Source organism: Meles meles, chromosome X (assembly GCF_922984935.1).
Source record: "Meles meles chromosome X, mMelMel3.1 paternal haplotype, whole genome shotgun sequence".
In the NCBI taxonomy this organism is placed as follows: Eukaryota; Metazoa; Chordata; class Mammalia; order Carnivora; family Mustelidae; genus Meles; species Meles meles.
Genome location: NC_060087.1, coordinates 61199499 through 61217430, shown reverse-complemented (window position 1 = coordinate 61217430; position 17932 = coordinate 61199499). Strand labels below are relative to the sequence as shown.

The following is a 17932-nucleotide window of genomic DNA, read 5'->3' as shown; positions in this document are numbered from 1 at the left end:
CCGCATTGGGCTCACTGCTTGGCGGGAAGCCTGCTTCCTCTTCTCTCTCTGCCTGCCTCTCTGCCTACTTGTGATCTCTGTCTGTCAAATAAATAAATAAAATCTTCAAAAAAAAAAAAAGTAAGGACTGGCAGTATGCAGTCACATCCCGAGGCGTAGAGTATGAAGTCAGGAATGGCAGGAATGGGTGCATTAGAGTCCAGTTTTGAGAATGGTGAGATTGAAGTACTTATGGGCTGGAGGTGTCCAGCCAATAAGCAGATCAAGAGCTCAAAATATAGGTCAGTGATGAAGATGTAGAATTTTGGAGTTACCTATGTATACATCAGAAATAGATAAACTTAACAAAAAAAAGAAATAAATAAACTTTTTCTGTAATGCTCCAGATAGTAAAGATTTTTGATTTTGTGGGTCTTAAGGTCTCTATCCATACATATTTAACTTTGCTCTTGTTGCTTCAGAGCTGCCATAGATATTATTTAATGAATGGGTATGGATGTGTTCCAATAATACCTTATTAACAAAAACACATTAGGCTGGATTTGGCCTGTGGGCCATAGTTTGACATCCTCTAATGTTGACAGGACATAACATACCATCATGGGATGTAATAAAGTATAGTTGGCACCAGATGAGACTTGAGTTTGGTCCCAGCTCTCTACCTACTAACTTTGTGACTTTGGGCAAGCCAGTTAAACTTTTCCTGACTCTGTTTCCTCCTTTGTAAGATGGAGCTTCATGCTAGTTCCTGCCTTACATGTTTCCTATGAGGAATAGCTGAGCTATTCCATGTAAGCAGTAATTACAGTATCTAGAACTCAATAAATGTTTAAAATTATAAATATCACTATTAGTATTGGGATGGTTCGTGTTGTTAGAGATGTTAATTAAGATCATAGGAGTGCCTGAGACACTGGGGGAATGTGGGTAGAATAGAAGAAAGAGGGCATCAACATTTAAGGGGCAAACGTAGGAGGAGAAAAAAGAGAAAGAACTGGTCACATTGTAGGAGAGGACCCAGAAAGAAGTACAGTTGACCCTTGAACAACATGGAGGTTAAGGGCACTCACCCCCTGCACAGTCAAATATCTACATATAATGGAGTTTTTTTTTTTAAATGTATTTGACGCACAATGTTACATTGGTTTCAGGTGTCACATAAAACTTTTGACTTCCCCAAAACTTAACTACTAATAGCCAGCTGTTGACCAGAAGCCTTACTGATAATATAGTCGATTAACACATATTTTAGTATGTTGTTTGCATTTTATACTGTATTCTTAAAATAAAATAAGCTAGAGAAAAGAAAATGTTACTATAAAAATCATAAGGAAGAGAAAATATATAATATTATACTATATTTATTTTAAAAATATGTATATAAGTGGACCCACACAGTTCAAACCCATGCTATTCAAGGGTCAACTGTAATGTATAGGAATCTAAGGAAGAAACTGTTTTAGGGAAAGGGCAAAAAGCAAAAAAGTCTTCCACTTTAGAAAAATGGGAAAAGGCCATAAAAGGCAATTATCAAAAGACATACAAGTGGGCAATAAACATTTATTATAAAACGATGTTCATTTTTTACTAATAATCAAGAACATGAACAAAAAAATCATGTGTTTTTGTTGCTAATCTGTGAGATTGGCAAAGATTTAGAAGAGTAACACAGTGTTACCAAGGCTGTGGGGAAACAGGCATCCTCCTGTACTTAATGGTGGGAATGTAAATTTTTTTGGACTTTACAGAGGAGAGTTAAGCAATATATATCAAAATGAAAAATAAGCATACCTTGTGAGATAGCAGTCTTCTGAGAATTTATCCCAAAGGAGAAAGAAAATTATACAAATGTGTTTTAAAAATTACATGTAACGGTGTTAGTCTCAGCATCATGATAGCAAAAACAGCCTAAAATGCTCAACAATAAAATAGTTATGCCAGATACACACAATGGAATACTATACAGCCAGTAAAACTCAATTGACATGGAAAGATGTCCATGGCACATTATGGAAGGTTATATAGCAGTGTAATATTCTCTCCATTAAAGAAGACTCTGCTTGCTAACAAGCAGTGTTTGCGGTTTTTTTTTTTTCCTCAGGAGTGAGGTTTCAGGTCATTGCACTTTTTGTTAAAGTTTGAATAGTTGAATATATTTTACTGAACATGTGTCATTTTATAGAAACAGTAACAAATAATATGCTGGCAACCCAAATCTCTGAAAAAATAAAGTCCTAAATTTGTAGCCTTTGCTAATTTTGATGATATTCTCTGAAGAGAATATCCTTGCAAAATTCCTGAATATTTAATAATCAGCACTCTCTAGCGGTTTTGACATACCACTGGCACTGAGCTACCCAGGTACCCCTAAAAAGAAGTGCTTTTAAAATTTCCATGTTGTACAAAGCCTCACCTATAACTCCCCTTCTCCCTCTGTCTTTTTACTGCCTATATTTGCTCATCATTCATTTGCTCCTCAGTTTGCTCTTCTGACACCACTGAAAATACACCAGTAATCTCCTGATTGCCAAATCCAACAGACCTTTCTCAGTCCTCCACATACTCAACTTCATTGTTACTAATAACTATTTCCTCTTTCCTCCTAAGTTTTCTTCTCTTATCCCAAGCAAGAACAAACAAGGTTTGTGGCTTACCGTGGCCTGCCTAGGACAAGCTGAAAAAGAGCATAAAACTGTGAGAGAGGAAGACCTCGATTGGAGAAGGGTCAGGGTGTATGTGTTAGTGGCCACATTTTGTCTGTCTTGGTAATTTTAGGGCTTAACCCATGGGTGGAACTCAGCGGGCACACACAAATGTGGCTCAGTGACATCTGGGGCAAGACATCTCATCTTTCTGAGCCTCAGGTTCCACATGTATACAATGATAATGATAATAATACCAACCCTAAGGGTTGTTTGAAGAACATCCATGTGCCTGTATATTGTGAACCTTAAAGATTATTCAAACATAAGTAAAAAGGTTTATAATGTTATCTTTGTTTGGCGTTTTTTCCCAGCCTTCCTAAATTAAACTTCCCTTGACCTTATCTCCCTCAAGCTACTATTTCTTCCCTTCCATTTTCCATAAAATTGCCTGCTTTCTCCATTTCTTTCTTTCCCAATTACTCCGCAACTGTCTGTTCCACTGGAACTCCTTTTACCAGGTTCACGAGAGACAAGTAATTTTTAATCTTCCTCTTAACTTGACCAGCATTGGATACTGGTAAACATACCTTGCTTCTTTCTTTTGTTTTAAACAGTTGTCACCAGGGGGCGCCTGGGTGTCTCAGTTAAGCATATGAGTGGATTTAGGCTCAGGTCCTAATCTCACGTTGGGGATCTAGCCTGGCATTGGGCTCCAGGCTGGGCATGGAGCCTACTCAAATAAAATAAAATAAAATAAAATAAAATAAAATAAAATAAAGCAGTAGTACCTTAAAAAAAGATTTTATTTATTTGAGAGAGAGCACAAGTTGGGGGGTAGGGGCGAGGGAGAGGGAGAGGCAGACTCCGCTGATCAAGGAGCCCAACATGGGGCTCAATCTGAGGACCCTGAGATCATGACCTCAGCCGAAGGCAGATACTTAACAGGCTGAGCCACCCAGGCGCCCCTCTTTTTAATGATCAAATTATCCCCAAATTTGGCCAGTGAGATCTCCTCCAAGCCAGCTGCTATGTATTTTTTACATGATCCCATCACTTCCTTAATGCAGCTTTGCTTTCTGGTGAACAGAATTTCCCCAGTTCACATTGAACTTTTCCCACTCCAGCCCCAGAATCAGCCATTTCTCTTCGAAGCCCTGGTTCCTCTTAGTAGGAAACAGTATTTCATTACCACAGTCTTGGCACTAGGTATGCTCATTGCTACTGATGCACACCGCTGTTAGACTTTTTCTGTCTACTAAGCTAGGAAATATGTATTTTTTTTGAAATTGTGAAACTATTGATGGGAATGGATTATAGCAACAATAATCATAATAATCCATTAGTCCATAGTGATATTCAGTAGAGAGAGAGGGGGAAAAAGGGAGAAAGATATTTTTTCTAGCAGAATACTAGCTAATAAATATAATAGTAAGATAGAATAGAAAATCACTATTTTGCAACTCCCAGTATATTAATTGATTTTGACATGCTTACCACATGGATGCTAAAACTATTGAGTAAAAAGTTCTTGGGGAACAGGATATTCATACAGTCTCAAATTATCACGCCACAGGGTTCCTTGCTCAATCACTAAGGGGAAATGTCCATTTACAATGGGACAATCTAGCAGTCATTAGGTTGAACAAGTGATTAAATTCAGCATTGTCAATATCAGGACAACCTGACATTGTGCCTCCTGGTGTAATGTAATAAGTACAGAGCACCATTTATGAAATATTCTTGCCAAAGATGTTTAACATGAATTTAAATAGGAAAATGGCAGTTAGGCAAGCCTAGAGTGTGCGACTTCCACCAAGTCAACTCTTCAAAAACCCACTATCATGAAATACAAAAGAAGGCAGAGGAGTTCTAGATTGAAAAAAGAACCATGAACTCTAGCAATCAAATACAATGTGCCAACCATGATTGGATTCTGAATGGAAGAGGGGATCATAAAGAGCTATGAAAGACATTTTTGGAATAACTTGGTAAATTTAAATTTATATTATTAGATGACATTATTAAATTAATGTTGATTTCCTAGATGTGACAGTGTGGAAGACTTCTTTTTCTTAGAAGATGCATGTTTAAGTATTTAGGAGTGAAGTGTCCTCATATTTGTAGCTTACTTTCAAATGACTCTGCAAAGAGTGTGTGTGTGTGTGTGTGTGTGTGTGTGCGTGTGTGTCTAGAGAGAACAAATAATGGGAAATTAGTAACCATTTATGACTCTAAGTGTAAGACAAGTGACTACTTATTGTATAATTCTTCTAACTTCTGTAGGCTTGAAAGTTTTCAAAATCAAAGTTAGAAAAACACTTCTTTTTAAAGCCTTTGAAAATATATGGTGAAATTCAACAAGTGATGCTGGGACAATTCGATATACACATGCCAGAAGATAAAATTAGGCCCTTACCTCATACAATACACAAAAGTTACCTAAAAATGGAAAAGAGGCCTTAAACGTAAGAGCTAAATCAATAAAACTTATAAAAGAAAATGTAGGAGAAAACCTTGAGACCTTGGTAAAGCAATGATTTCTTGGGTACAACAACAAAAGCATGATCCATAAAATAAGAAAAAAATTGACAAACCGGCCTTCATCAAAATTGAAAACTTTTGTACTTCAAGAGACAACATTATGAAGATAAAAAGGCAACTCATGGGGCGCCTGGGTGGCTCAGTGGATTAAGCCACTGCCTTCAGCTCAGGTCATAATCTCAGGGTCCTGGGATTGAGCCCCGCATTGGGCTCTCTGCTCCGCAGGGAGCCTGCTTCCTCCTCTCTCTCTGCCTGCCTCTCTGCCTAGTTGTGATTTCTCTCTGTCAAATAAATAAAATATTAAAAAAATAATAATAAAAAGGCAACTCATAAACTGGGAGAAAATAATTGCAAATTATGTATCTGATAAAGGACTTGTATCCAAAATAACAACTCTTAAAATTCAATAATAACAACACAGACAACCTAATTTAAAAATGGGAAGGGATTGGAATAGACATTTCACCAAAGAAAATATATGAATAGTCAATAAGCACATGAGAAGATGCTCAATATCATTAATCATAGGGAAATGCAAATTAGAACCACAATGAGATACCATGACACACCCACTAGAATGGCTGTAATAAAAAAGATAGACAGTAAATGTTGGCAAGGATGTCAAGAAACAGGAACCTTTATATGTCTCTGGGGGGAATGTAGAGTGCTACAGACACTTTGGAGAAAAGTTTAGGGGAAGGGGGTTAGGATGGTGGAGAAGTAGGAGGACCCTGAGCTTTCCTTGTCCCTTGAACATAGCTATATTGAGGTCAGATCACTTGGAACACCCAGTAAATTGATTTGAGGACTAGAAAGATCTCCATGGTTGAAGGGAACCAGCAATGGCAGATGAAAGGCTTCTTTTTTTTTCCACTGTTCCAAAATTCATTGTTTATGCACCACACCCAGTGCTCCATGCAATACATGCCCTCCTTAATACCCACCACCAGGCTCACTCATCCTCACCACCACCGCCCTCCCCTCTAAAACCTTCAGTTTGTTTGTCAGAGTCCACAGTCTCTCATGATTCGTCTCTCCTTCTATTTTCCCCCAATTCACTTTTCTTTTCCTTCTCCTAATGTCCTCCATTTTGTTCCTTATGCTGCACAAGGAAGTGAAACCATATGATAATTGACTTTCTCTGCTTGACTTATTTCACTCAGCATAATCTATTCCAGTCCCATCCATGTTGATACAGAAGTTGGGTATTCATCCTTTCTGATGGAGGCGTTATATTCCACTGTATATATGGACCACATCTTCTTTAGCCATTCATCTTTTGAAGGGCATTTTGGCTCTTTCTACCGTTTGGCGATTGTGGACATTGCTGCTCTTAACACTGGGGTACAGATGGTCCTTCTTTTCACCATTTGTATCTTTGAGGTAAATACCCAGTAGTGCAAGTGCAGGGTCATAGGATACCTCTATTTTTAATTTCTTTTTTTTTAAAGATTTTATTTATTTATTTGTCAGAGAGAGAGAGAGAGAGACAGAGAGAGAAAGATCACAAGTAGGCAGAGAGGTAGGCAGAGGCAGAGGGAGAAGCAGGCTCTCTGCCGAGCAAGGAGCCCGATATGGGACTCGATCCCAGGATGCTAGGATCATGACCTGAGCCGAAGGCAGCCGCCTAACCAACTGAGCCACCCAGGCGTCCCTATTTTTAATTTCTTAAGGAATCTCCACACCGTTTTCCAAAGTGGCTGCACCAACTTGCATTCCCACCAACAGTGTAAGAGGGTTTCCCTTTCTCCACAACCTCTCCAACATTTGTTGTGTCCTGTCTTGTTAATCTTTGCCATTCTAACTGGTGTAAGGTGATATCTCAGTGTGGTTTTGATTTGAACTTCCCTGATGACTAATGATGGTGAACATTTTTTCGTGTGTCTGCTGGCCATTTGTATGTCTTCTTTGGAGAAGTCTGTTCATGTCTTCTGCCCCTTTTTTTGACATGATTATCTGTTTTTTTGGGTATTGAGTTTGAGTTCTTTATAGATCTTGGGTATCAGCCCTTTGTAGTGTCATTTGCGAGTATCTTCTCTCATTCTGTGGGTTGCCTCTTTGTTTTGTTGACTGCTTCTTTCCTTTGCTGTGCAGAAACTTTTTATCCTGATGAAGTCCCAAAAGTTCGTTTTCGCTTTTGTTTCCTTTGCCTTTGGAGACTTGTCTTGAAAGAGGTTGCTGTGGCTGATGTCAAAGAGGTTACTGCCTGTGTTCTCCTCTAGGAATTGATACATTCCTGTCTCACACTGAGGTCTTTCATCCATTCTGAGTTTATCTTTGTGTATGGTGTAAGAGAATGGTCAAGTTTCATTCTTCTATACATAACCATCCAATTTTCCCAGCACCATTTGTTGAGGAGACTGTCTTTTCTCCACTGGATATTTTCTCCTGCTTTGTCAAAGATTATCTGACCATAGAGTTGAGCATCCATATCTGGGCTCTCTACTCTGTTCCATTGGTCTATGTGTCTGTTTTTATGCCAGTACCATGCTGTCTTGGTGATTACAGCTTTGTAATACAGTTTTCTTTTTCAGCATTTCCTTAGCAATTTGGGGTCTTTTCTGGTTCCATACAAATTTTAGGATTGTTTGTTCCAGCACTTTGAAAATTTGCAAGGCTTATTTTAACACTTTGGAGAATAGTTTAGCAGTTTCTTAAGAAGTTAAGCACAAATTTATCATACATAACACCAGTTCCACTCCCAGTAGAAACCAAAACTTATGTCTACACAGAGACTTGCATATAAATGTTCATAGTGCATCAATTCTCTTCTATTCTGTTTGGTTATTCATAATAACCAGAAAGTGAGAACAAGCCATATTTCCATTAACTAGTGTATGAATAAACAAAATGTGATATATCCATATAATAGAATACTATTCAAGGATTTAAAATGGAATAAAATACTGATACATGCTACAATGTGAATGAGCCTCCAAAATGTAATGCTCAGCAATCATGCTCATAGGTATTTACCCAATTGGGTTGAAACTGATGTCCATACAAAAACTTGCACACAAATGTTGATAGCAGCTTTTTTTCTTTACTGCCAAGATTTAGAAGCAATCAAGATGTACATCAGTGGTAAATGGATAAGTAAACTGTTTTATCTATACAATGGATATGGAGTATTATTCCGCTATAAAAAAACAATCTGTCCTGTATTGTAGGATTGAAATTAGCTAAGAGATTAGAACTTCAATATTCTCACCAAAAAAAGATAAGTATGTGAGGTGATAGATGGGTTAATTATTTAGATGGGGGCACTCCTTTGACAGTGTGTGTATGAGTATCCAAACACCACAATGTCCACTTTAAATATCTTATAATTTTATATGTCAGTTATATCTCAATAAAGCTGAAATTTTTAAAATTGAGCTATCAGGCCACAAAACGAAATGAAGAAATTTTAAATCCATATTGTTAAGTGAAAGAAGCCAACCTGGAAAGACTACATACTGTATGACTTCAACTATATGACATTCTGAAAAAAAGCAAAACTATAGAGAGAGTAAAAAAAATTAGTGATTACCAGGGGCTCGGAGAGGAGGGAGGAATACTTAGGCAGAGCACAGGGAATTTTTAGGGTGGTGAAACTATTCTTTATGATTCTACAATTGTGGATACATGACATCATACATTTGTCAAAACTCATACAACACTAAGAGTGAACTCTAATGTAAGCTATGGACTTTAATAATAATATATCAGTATTGCAACAAATGTACCAGGCTAATGTAAGATGTTAATAAGCAAAACTATATGTGGGGGAGAGGGTATATGGGAACTCTCTGTTCGATGTGTTCAGTTTTTCTGTAAATCTAAAACTGTCCTAGAAAGCTCTATTAATTTAAAAAATTGTCTTAAGTAGGGACACCTGAGTGGCTCAGTTAGTTGAGCATCTGACTGTTGGTTTCAGCTCAGGTCATGATCTCAGGGCTATTAGATCAGACCCCACATCTGGCTCCATGCTCAGTTGGGAGTCTGCTGGCAATTCTCTCTCTCCCTCTGCCTCACCCCCCGTTCGTACACATGTGCGCGCTCTCTCGCTCTCTCCCTCAAAATAAATCCTTAAAAAAAAGAAAAAATTATGCTAAGTAAAATAAGCAGATAGAAAAGACCACATAAGGTATAATTCCATTTATATGAAATGTTCAGAAAGACGAATCTATACAGACAGAGAGTAGATTAGTAGTTGCCTGGCTCTGGGGTTAGAATAGGGATTAATTGTAACAGATATGAGGTATCTTACTAGAGGGATAAAAATGTTCTATAATTAGATTATGGTGATGGCTGCCTAACTCAGTAAATTTATTAAAAATCATTGAATTTTATACTTAATATGGGTAAATTTTATGGTATCTAAATCATACCTTAATAAAGCTACAAAAAATTCATTTGATCTCACCTTTAAAAATTATGTTAGACCTGAGTTCCTTGTAACTGTGAATCATACATATAATGTGTAATGGGATCCCATGTTCATTGATCAGAAAATTAATATTGTTAAGATGGCAATGCTGCCACGTTGATTTACAGATTCAACACAGTTCCTACAAAATCCTAACTGGCTTTTTGTAGAAATTGACAAGCTGATCCCTGCATATGGAAATGCAGGGGATCTACAGAAAGCCAAAACAATCTTGAGACAGAACAAAGTTGGAGGACTCACACTATAATCAAGACAGTGTGGTGCTGGCGTAAGTTTAGACATATAGATCAATGGGAAGTCCAGAAATAAACCCTCACATTTATGGTCAATTGGTTTTTGACAAAGGTACTAAGACAATTCAACTGGGAAAGAATAGTCTTCTCAACAAATGGTGCTGGCACAACTGGATCCACATGCAGAAGAATGAATTTGGGCCTCTACTTCCAACCATACATAACAGTTTAAAATAGATCATAGACCTAAATGTGAGGGCTCAAACTATAAAACTCGTAGAAGAAAGCATTGGAGTAAATCATCATAACCTTGGCTTAGGCAAAGCCCTCTTAGTTATAGCACCAAAAACATAAGCAACAAAAGAAAAAAATAAATAAATTGGACTTCATCAAGGGATTCAAAGAACACCTTCAAGAAAGTGAAAAGACAGCCAATAGAATGAGAGAAAACATTCCCAGATCATACACAGGTATATCTTGGAGGTATTGCAGGTTCTGTTCTAGACCACAGCAATAATGCAAATATACAATAAAGTGAGTCAAATGAGTTTTTTGGTTTCCCAGGGCATATAAAAATGTATGTTTGTACTGTAGTCTTCCATGCTTGCAATAACAAACTATATCTAAAAAAGTATATATTTAATTTAAAAATAGTTTATTGCCAAAAAATTCTAATCATCTGAGCTTTGATAGAGTCATATTCTTTTTTGCCTGTGGAAGGTTTTGCCTCAGTGTTGATGGCTGTCGACCAATCAGGGTGGTGGCTGCTAAAGGTTGGGGTGGCTGTGACAGTTTCTTAAAAGAAGACAGTGGTAAAGTTTGCCACACATACAGACTCTTCCTTTTAACAATGTGTCTAGCATGTGAGACTGTTTGATGGCATTTTACCCACAGTAGAACTTGTTTCAAAATTAGAGTCAATCCTCTCAAAACCTGCTCCTGCTTTATCAATCAAGTTTATGTCATATTCTAAATCTTTTGGTGCCATTTCAAGAATCTTCTACCAGGAGTAGATTCCATCTCAAGGAACCACTTTTTATGCTCATCCATAAGAAGCAATTCCTTGTCCATTAGTTTTATCACAAGATTGTGGCAATTCAGTCACATCTTCAGGTTCCACTTCTAATTCTAGTTCTTTTACTGTTTCTACCACAAACCTTCAGTTTGTTAAAAAAAAAAAAAAGCATTATCTGTGGAACACAATAAAATAAAGTGCAATAAAATGGATGGGCCTGTATCTGATTGAAGGTTTGTGTCCAGAATATATAAAGAACTCTTCCAGCTCAACAATAAAAAGACAAATAGCCCAGTTAAAATATGGCAAAGATTTGAATAGATGTTTATACCAAGAAGATAGACAAATGGCCAATGAGCACAAGGAAAGATATTAAACATCATTAGTCATTAGGGAAGCCCAAACCAAAACTACAATAAGATACCATTTCACACCCACCAGAATGGCTAAAATCAACTAGACAGATGATGACAAATGCATGTGAGAACAGGCGAAATTAGAACCCTCATACACTGCTGGTAGGAATGTAAAATGCTACAGCCACTTTGGAAAACAATCTGGCAGTCCCTCAAAAGCAGACCATATAACTGCAGATGCACACCATTATCCATTTGATGTTCTTAGAAAGAGCAAGAAGGCCAATGTGGCTGGAGCGAAGTCAGTAATGGGGACGAGGGCAGGAGAGGGCAGAGGAATTGATAAAGGGCATGTCATGCAAGGCCTTGTGGACCATGGTAGGACTTTGGATCTTATTGGGAATGCAATGGAATTTTGATCAGGAGCTCTTGGGTCTGAGATTGTAGTATCCATTGTAAGGAGTGAAAAAGAGACAGCTAGAGGGAAGCAAACTGTTACTGAGCAGGCTTGAAGGCCCACCTGTGAACAGGAACCATAAATGTGTAATGGTGTACATCTGCAGTTACATGGTTTGTTCCAGCAGCACTTGACCTTCCTAGCTTTGGGAACAGAAAAAAACAGGTGGTCAGACTGACTTAAGGTTGGGATTTGAGGTTCAGATGCCAGGAGGAAACTTGCTGGTAAACTAACTCGTAAGTAAGTACTAAGGTAGGTTCTTATAGAGAAAAATCACATTTCCAGGCGTCTTTGGAAAAAGGAAGTACTGTATTTCTGCCTTTTGCCATCTTTCGCTGCTTTGCTGTAAGCAATTTAGAAGCAATTAATTTAATGAAAGAAGCATTGAGAGGAGACTTAAATGTGAGCCTCAGCTCTCCCAGTGACTGTGACACCAGGGATAAATTGTCAAAGCTGACAGCTGTAAGAAGGCTAAAGAAATTATCTTTCTGGCTGCTTGTTAAATCATGCCAAGAAATTAGCTTTATGCCATAAAATAAAATTCTTCAACCTCTCTTGGCAACATTTCTTCCAAATTTCCTCTGTGCTACCAAATTTCTCCTGATGCAGTTCAGCTCATTTTCCTTGTGCTGATGATCACCTATACAACATCCCTTCGTAGAAGAAATGATAGTTTAAATCGGATTCTACCCCTCCTCTGCTCAAAACCCTCCAAATTTTCCTATCCCACTGAGAATAAAGTCCAAACTCCTTGTGATGGCCCCTGTAATTTGGTCCCATCAGAACTCATCTTGTACCACTCTCCTTCATTAACTGTGTTCCAGCCACACTGGCCTTTCAGCTTCTCAAATAGGCCAAGGAAGTTCTTTCCTGCCTCAGAGTTTTTGCCATGCTGTTCTCTCTGCCTGGAAGACTTCTCCATCTCAGTATGGGTGAGTTTCTTTTCACTTTTCAGGTCTTTGTCTAAATATCACCTGCTCAGAGAATCTTTCCTGACCAACCTATCTGAAGTAACCCACACACACCTGTTACTCTCTATCACATCCCTGTGTTATTTTTGTGATGTCGCTTGTCAGAGTATGTTGTTTTCTTGTTTTTGTGTGTGTGTGTTTTTCATCTGCTTCCACATACCCCCAACCCTTCCATACATACACACTGTGAAGTCCTTGAGAATAGGCTTATCTGTATGATCTGTTCATCTTTATTCCCAGATTATGGAGCAGAGTGAGTGCTCAATACAAATTTATATGCTGAGGGATGAAGGAAGAGATAGACCTCTTTTGTTACCTGTGCCCAATGTATAATTATTACTTCTCAAACATCTAGTTATTTATATTGTCCTCTACTGGACTCTTCCATAAGTGGAATAAAATCCTGACTTCCTGACTGATCTTGAATATTAGAGAGAGGATTATCATATTATAGACTTTCAGAGTCAGGAAGAACCAGAAGTCATCTATTCTAACCTCTCTCTCCATGTAGAGACCTTTCCGCAGTATCTATCCCAGGATTCCTTAAGATGCCTCAGTGGCAACTACAGGAAGTAAAGGGGTAGCTAAGTATATAGGGTTCTGGAACCGACCCCCCCCCCAAAGTGTCCACTCACACTTTAACCGGAGTGGTGTCGATTTTGTTTATTTTCTATATTGGGATTTCACATAAAATTTCATTAGGAAAAAAAATAAACAATAGACTGCTGCTGAAGAGAACTTTAAAAACTACAGATCTGGGGTACGCCTGTCTGGCTTAGTCAGTAGAGCATGTGACTCTTGATCTCAGCGTCATGAATTCAAGCCCCACATTTGGCATAGAGCTGACTTAAAAAAAAAAAAAAAGAACTACAGATCTAATCTATGCCGGAACATGCATATCTTGATACTCCTTCATATCGTTTTTACATCTCTGTCTTCAATATTTAAAGGTGACACTACTGACTGCAATCGCTATTTGTGCATGTATTTGTCACTACAAAGACAAATATACCACCAAATGTTTCTTTCTACGTATAAAGCCATCCATTGGCTTGAAGCACTAGCCATGAGTTAAATAAGGTGTTTATTTCATAGATTGATCTAGGCTACGCATCAAAATGGTCTGTGCAGTCTCCTGGGAGTCTGTCGCTGTGTTACAGTACTGAGAACCAGTTCAAATACGACCTTACAGGATATCTTCCACTCTCCTTGTTTGTTTCACATCAGTGAATTACCTTCTTTGTTTTGATATTAAATTTTACCCTAGTGTTACCCACCCACTTTGCCAATTGATTCAGGTCATTTCCATTTTAAGTGTGTCTACCAAACAAAACTGCCACATCTAACTTTATATTTTGGATATTTTTAATGCAAAGCTCCCTATTTGATCACACATTAAAAAAAAACTAATAACATGTCTGTAGATCTAGAACCAGCTTTTATGTAAATCCATGCTTTGTTTCTCTGTTTGTTTGTTTGTTCTCGGGTGGGGGGAGCAATGAGTCACGGAGCCTTAAAGTTTCCTGATTTGGGTACTGATCAGTCCAATTTTAGTGATCTGGTCCAAAGTTTTTCTAGTTTATCACATTTGAATTTGTAAATGTATAATCTGAACATTATTTTTCATTTATCCAAGGTAAAAAATATGAATCCTTTTCTCCATTCTTTAGACATTTCGTCATTCCTATAAAACCTTTAAAATAAAAAAAAATGTGTTCTTCAGAGCCTGCCATGTGCTAAGCACTGTGCTAGATATTGAAGGTATAAAGATGAGTAAGAGATACAGTCCTTGCTCTCAAAGAGTTTACAGTCTAGCGGAGAAGACAGGTATGGGAAGTAATCATTTGCAAGCCAGTCTGATAAGTACTGTGGTAGAAGTTTGAATAAACTGCTGGAGTACAAAAGTGTTATCAACTTTTTTTGCCTGGGAAAGGGAGGTGGAACTTTAGGGCCGTCTTCACAGCCAGATCTTCAAGGATGGGTTAGAGGTTGGCGGAGGAGGTGGAAGTCATTCAGCATCCAAGACTACATATGCACAAAGCCCCAGAGACTTAGAGAATATCCTATGTTTGGGATAGGGGGAAAAGTTGAGTGTGGTTAAATTTTAAGTCCTTGAGGGGAATGGTGAGATAAGAGGCTTGAGAAAGTAGGGAGGGCAAGACCAGGAAGGGCGTTGTGTACTATGCTAAAGAAAGGGTCTTTTTTTCTTATCGGCCGTGGACTCATTGAGGGGTTTTTAAGCGGGGTAATGGCATTGTCAGAATTGTGCTTTAGAAACTTACAATAAGCAATGTAAAGTATATGATAGGGAGGGAACACTGGGAGGAATATAGGACGCCTAGAAGCTCTGTAGTATATGTGGCCAATTCCCTAAGTACCCTGGGAGTAGCCATTTCTTCCCTTACTTCACATGGAGCTAATACAAGTAAATGAGATCATATGTCCTCTGAGCCTCTTAGAAAAAAGCTCCCAGGTTAGGGCTAGGTGGTTGGAAGTTGAAAAAAATTTAGTCTGTACCATATAAATTAATGCTTATTCATGCACACCTTATGGGTTTTTTTAAAATATGTATTTGTCCTTTCTTACAGCTGAATTCTACTGAGTCACAATCTTTTGAAGGGCAGGGTTCAGGACATCTTGCATTGTCCACAACCCTTAGTACAGAGACAGAGCACAGAATGAGTCCTCAGCACCTTTCTGCAAATTGACTGCATACAGTGTCCCCTCTTAGGCAGACTGCCTGAGACTGAGGTATCAGAAGAAGTCCACAGTACTGCTGGGGACTAGGAATAATGTTTCATTTCAAGGCTCATTTTCTAGGGATGGCCAAAACGATTCTGAGTCTTGTCCAGCCAGGCCTCTGAGTGCCAGCCAGGCCCCTTTACTCCCTGCTTGGGCTTAACACTTTCTTGTAAATAATGAGACAAATTATGAAAGTTCCCTCCATATAAAAGAGAAATAATTATCAATTTGCTAGGAAGTCACAATCTACAGCTGGAAAATATTGAGTAGAATATATGTATATTGAAAACAAAATTTCAGAATGTAGCTAGTCATCTCCCCCTCCCACTCTCCCTGCTGGTGTTCGCAGTTCTCACTATCCTCAAATAAATAAATAAAATCTTTTAAAAAAAATTATCCTAGATTTGCATCAGCAGAAACCAGAAAGTCTGAAAAGCAATCCCTGCATTTTTAAAGCAAGCACTCTTCTCTCTATCCTGATTCTCTCCTGAAGGAGAACCTCCTTCAACAGAGGTTGTGATCAGTTCACTGAGCAGAATGGCATTTCCTCCTATCCACACCTAATATAAACTCCAGCCAATTTAATGGGGTGTATTACGTAGGTTGGGGATGCAAGCACATAAAGTCTTTGGCTCCTGAGACACTCATCTTGTGTGCCAAGACCAGGTGCAGAAATACAAATGCATATATATTAAGCCTGAGACAGCTGCTTTGCCAGTGCTTTTGTGTTTTTTCTCTTTAACTGGAAAGGTTGAGCAGGCACGGTTTCCATCAGTTATACATAAAATGTTCTTTTTCTTGTGGAGGAAGAGAATACATTTAATTCCTCAACTCACTATTGATGTCTAAACCATTGAGGCTTTTAAGTCCATTAATTGAGAGCTTAAAGTAAAAAGTTATATTTTTGACTAACCAGAATGCTCAGGAATGGAATGTTCTGGTTAATCAACTCTCTGGTTTAGGGAACAGTTGCACCAGCCTTTTTATTTGCTTTATACATATTCTTAAACTTTTGGTTTTTTTTATTATGTTATGTTAGTCACCATACAGTACATCATTAGGTTTTGATGTAGTGTTCCAAGATTCATTGTTTATGTACAACACCTAGTGCTCCATGCAATACCTGCCCTCCTTAATACCCATCACCAGGCTCACCCAACCCCCTACCCCTTCCCCTCCAAAACCTTTGGTTTGTTTCTCAGAGTCCACAGTCTCTCATGGTTCATCTCCCCCTCCAATCTCCCCCCTCATTTTCCCTTCCTTCTCCTAATGTCCTCCATGCTATTCTTCATGTTCCAACCTTAAAAAAATGTGTCTATAGATTTCTGCCTTAGTAAGCATAGTAGAATGGACCTGATTGAATCTTGCTACTAGCACTCAGAGTTACACAGTTTTTGTGTACCCTTGATTCTAATTGCATAAGATCACCAAAAGTTCCAGATATTGACTAAATCTGGACTGAACCTGGGGTATATGCTGAGAAATTACTTTGGGAAATTGTTTGGTTTCCTCTCATTTACTTCCTTCCCTGAAAGCAGAGTGATATAAAAGAAAAATTCACTAGCCAAGTGAAGACTTTGACTTGCTAATCTATACTGAATAAAACCATAGCTTAGAACATGAAAATTCTGTCATCAGAGAAAACTGCTAAAAGGTTTAGATCCAAAAAATGGGACTTTGCATGTCCAAAGGAAACAAGTGGATTGAGTTCATCTTGACCTGTCTCTTCAATTTATTCCCCAACAGAATTAATCTTACAGCAATTATCAGGGACTTAACTCACCACTTGGACTCTTCTGTAGTGCAAATGTTATGTTTTGTTAATAAACTAGCTAAGGTTCTTGGTGGTAAATAGAACTGCTTTACACTTTACCCATTCATTTACCTTGGAATATATAATTATCCAAAGGGAAATGTGGTCTGTGAATTCTGAAAGTAGCCTTCCAGCACTTTTCACCATAATGAATTCATAGTCCCTTTTCTTGATTCATTTTCAGGCAAATATTACCTTATTTCTATTCTCCCAAGCCTTCATTTGTCTTTAATAGAGACTGCTTATCATGCCAAATGATGTGGAAAGAGTGAGAACTGTGTAGAATTAGCTGCTGTCACATTTATTTTATTTCCTGGATAACGTTTTCAGTTTTGTCACACAGTTAATGGATTTGTTTCTATTAACAAGTAGAGCCTTCTTGACCTAATCCTTTTTCACACATATTCCTGTATAACTTCTAAATCCAAAGGTGCTAAGACAGTAGCTAAATTGGGTTTATAGAGGAGAGGACCACCACAAAGTCAACTGGTACAAATTTGGCCATGGTCGTTTACTTGCCTTTGGGGGGGATTTAAAAAAAGATGTGTCCCAAATCCACATAACCTGAAAGTTGAAATGATTAAAGTTTGGTGGGATACTATAGGAGAAATCTGGAGAGAAAAGTTGCTACTAGAAGGATCTGTGGTGGTTCCTTTTTCGACCAAAAAGCTTTTAAATTCCCGTCAGAAAATGGCAAAGGGAAGAGAGGCGAGCAGAAAAAGTAGTA

The 17932-nt window shown here is 38.1% G+C and overlaps 1 protein-coding gene across 7 annotated transcripts in view; it reads left to right on the top strand.

The window, feature by feature from the left end:
• The window catches only part of HDAC8 (histone deacetylase 8), a 221803-nt gene that overhangs the window by 35906 nt on the left and 167965 nt on the right, over positions 1–17932 (top strand). Inside the window, exon 5 of one of the 7 annotated variants that reach the window (XM_045995581.1) lies at positions 12504–12611. The exons of the other annotated variants lie outside the window; for them this stretch is intronic. Coding sequence (XP_045851537.1) covers positions 12504–12611 — 108 coding nt within the window. The remainder of the gene's footprint in view (positions 1–12503; positions 12612–17932) is intronic. 7 annotated transcript variants of the gene reach the window in all.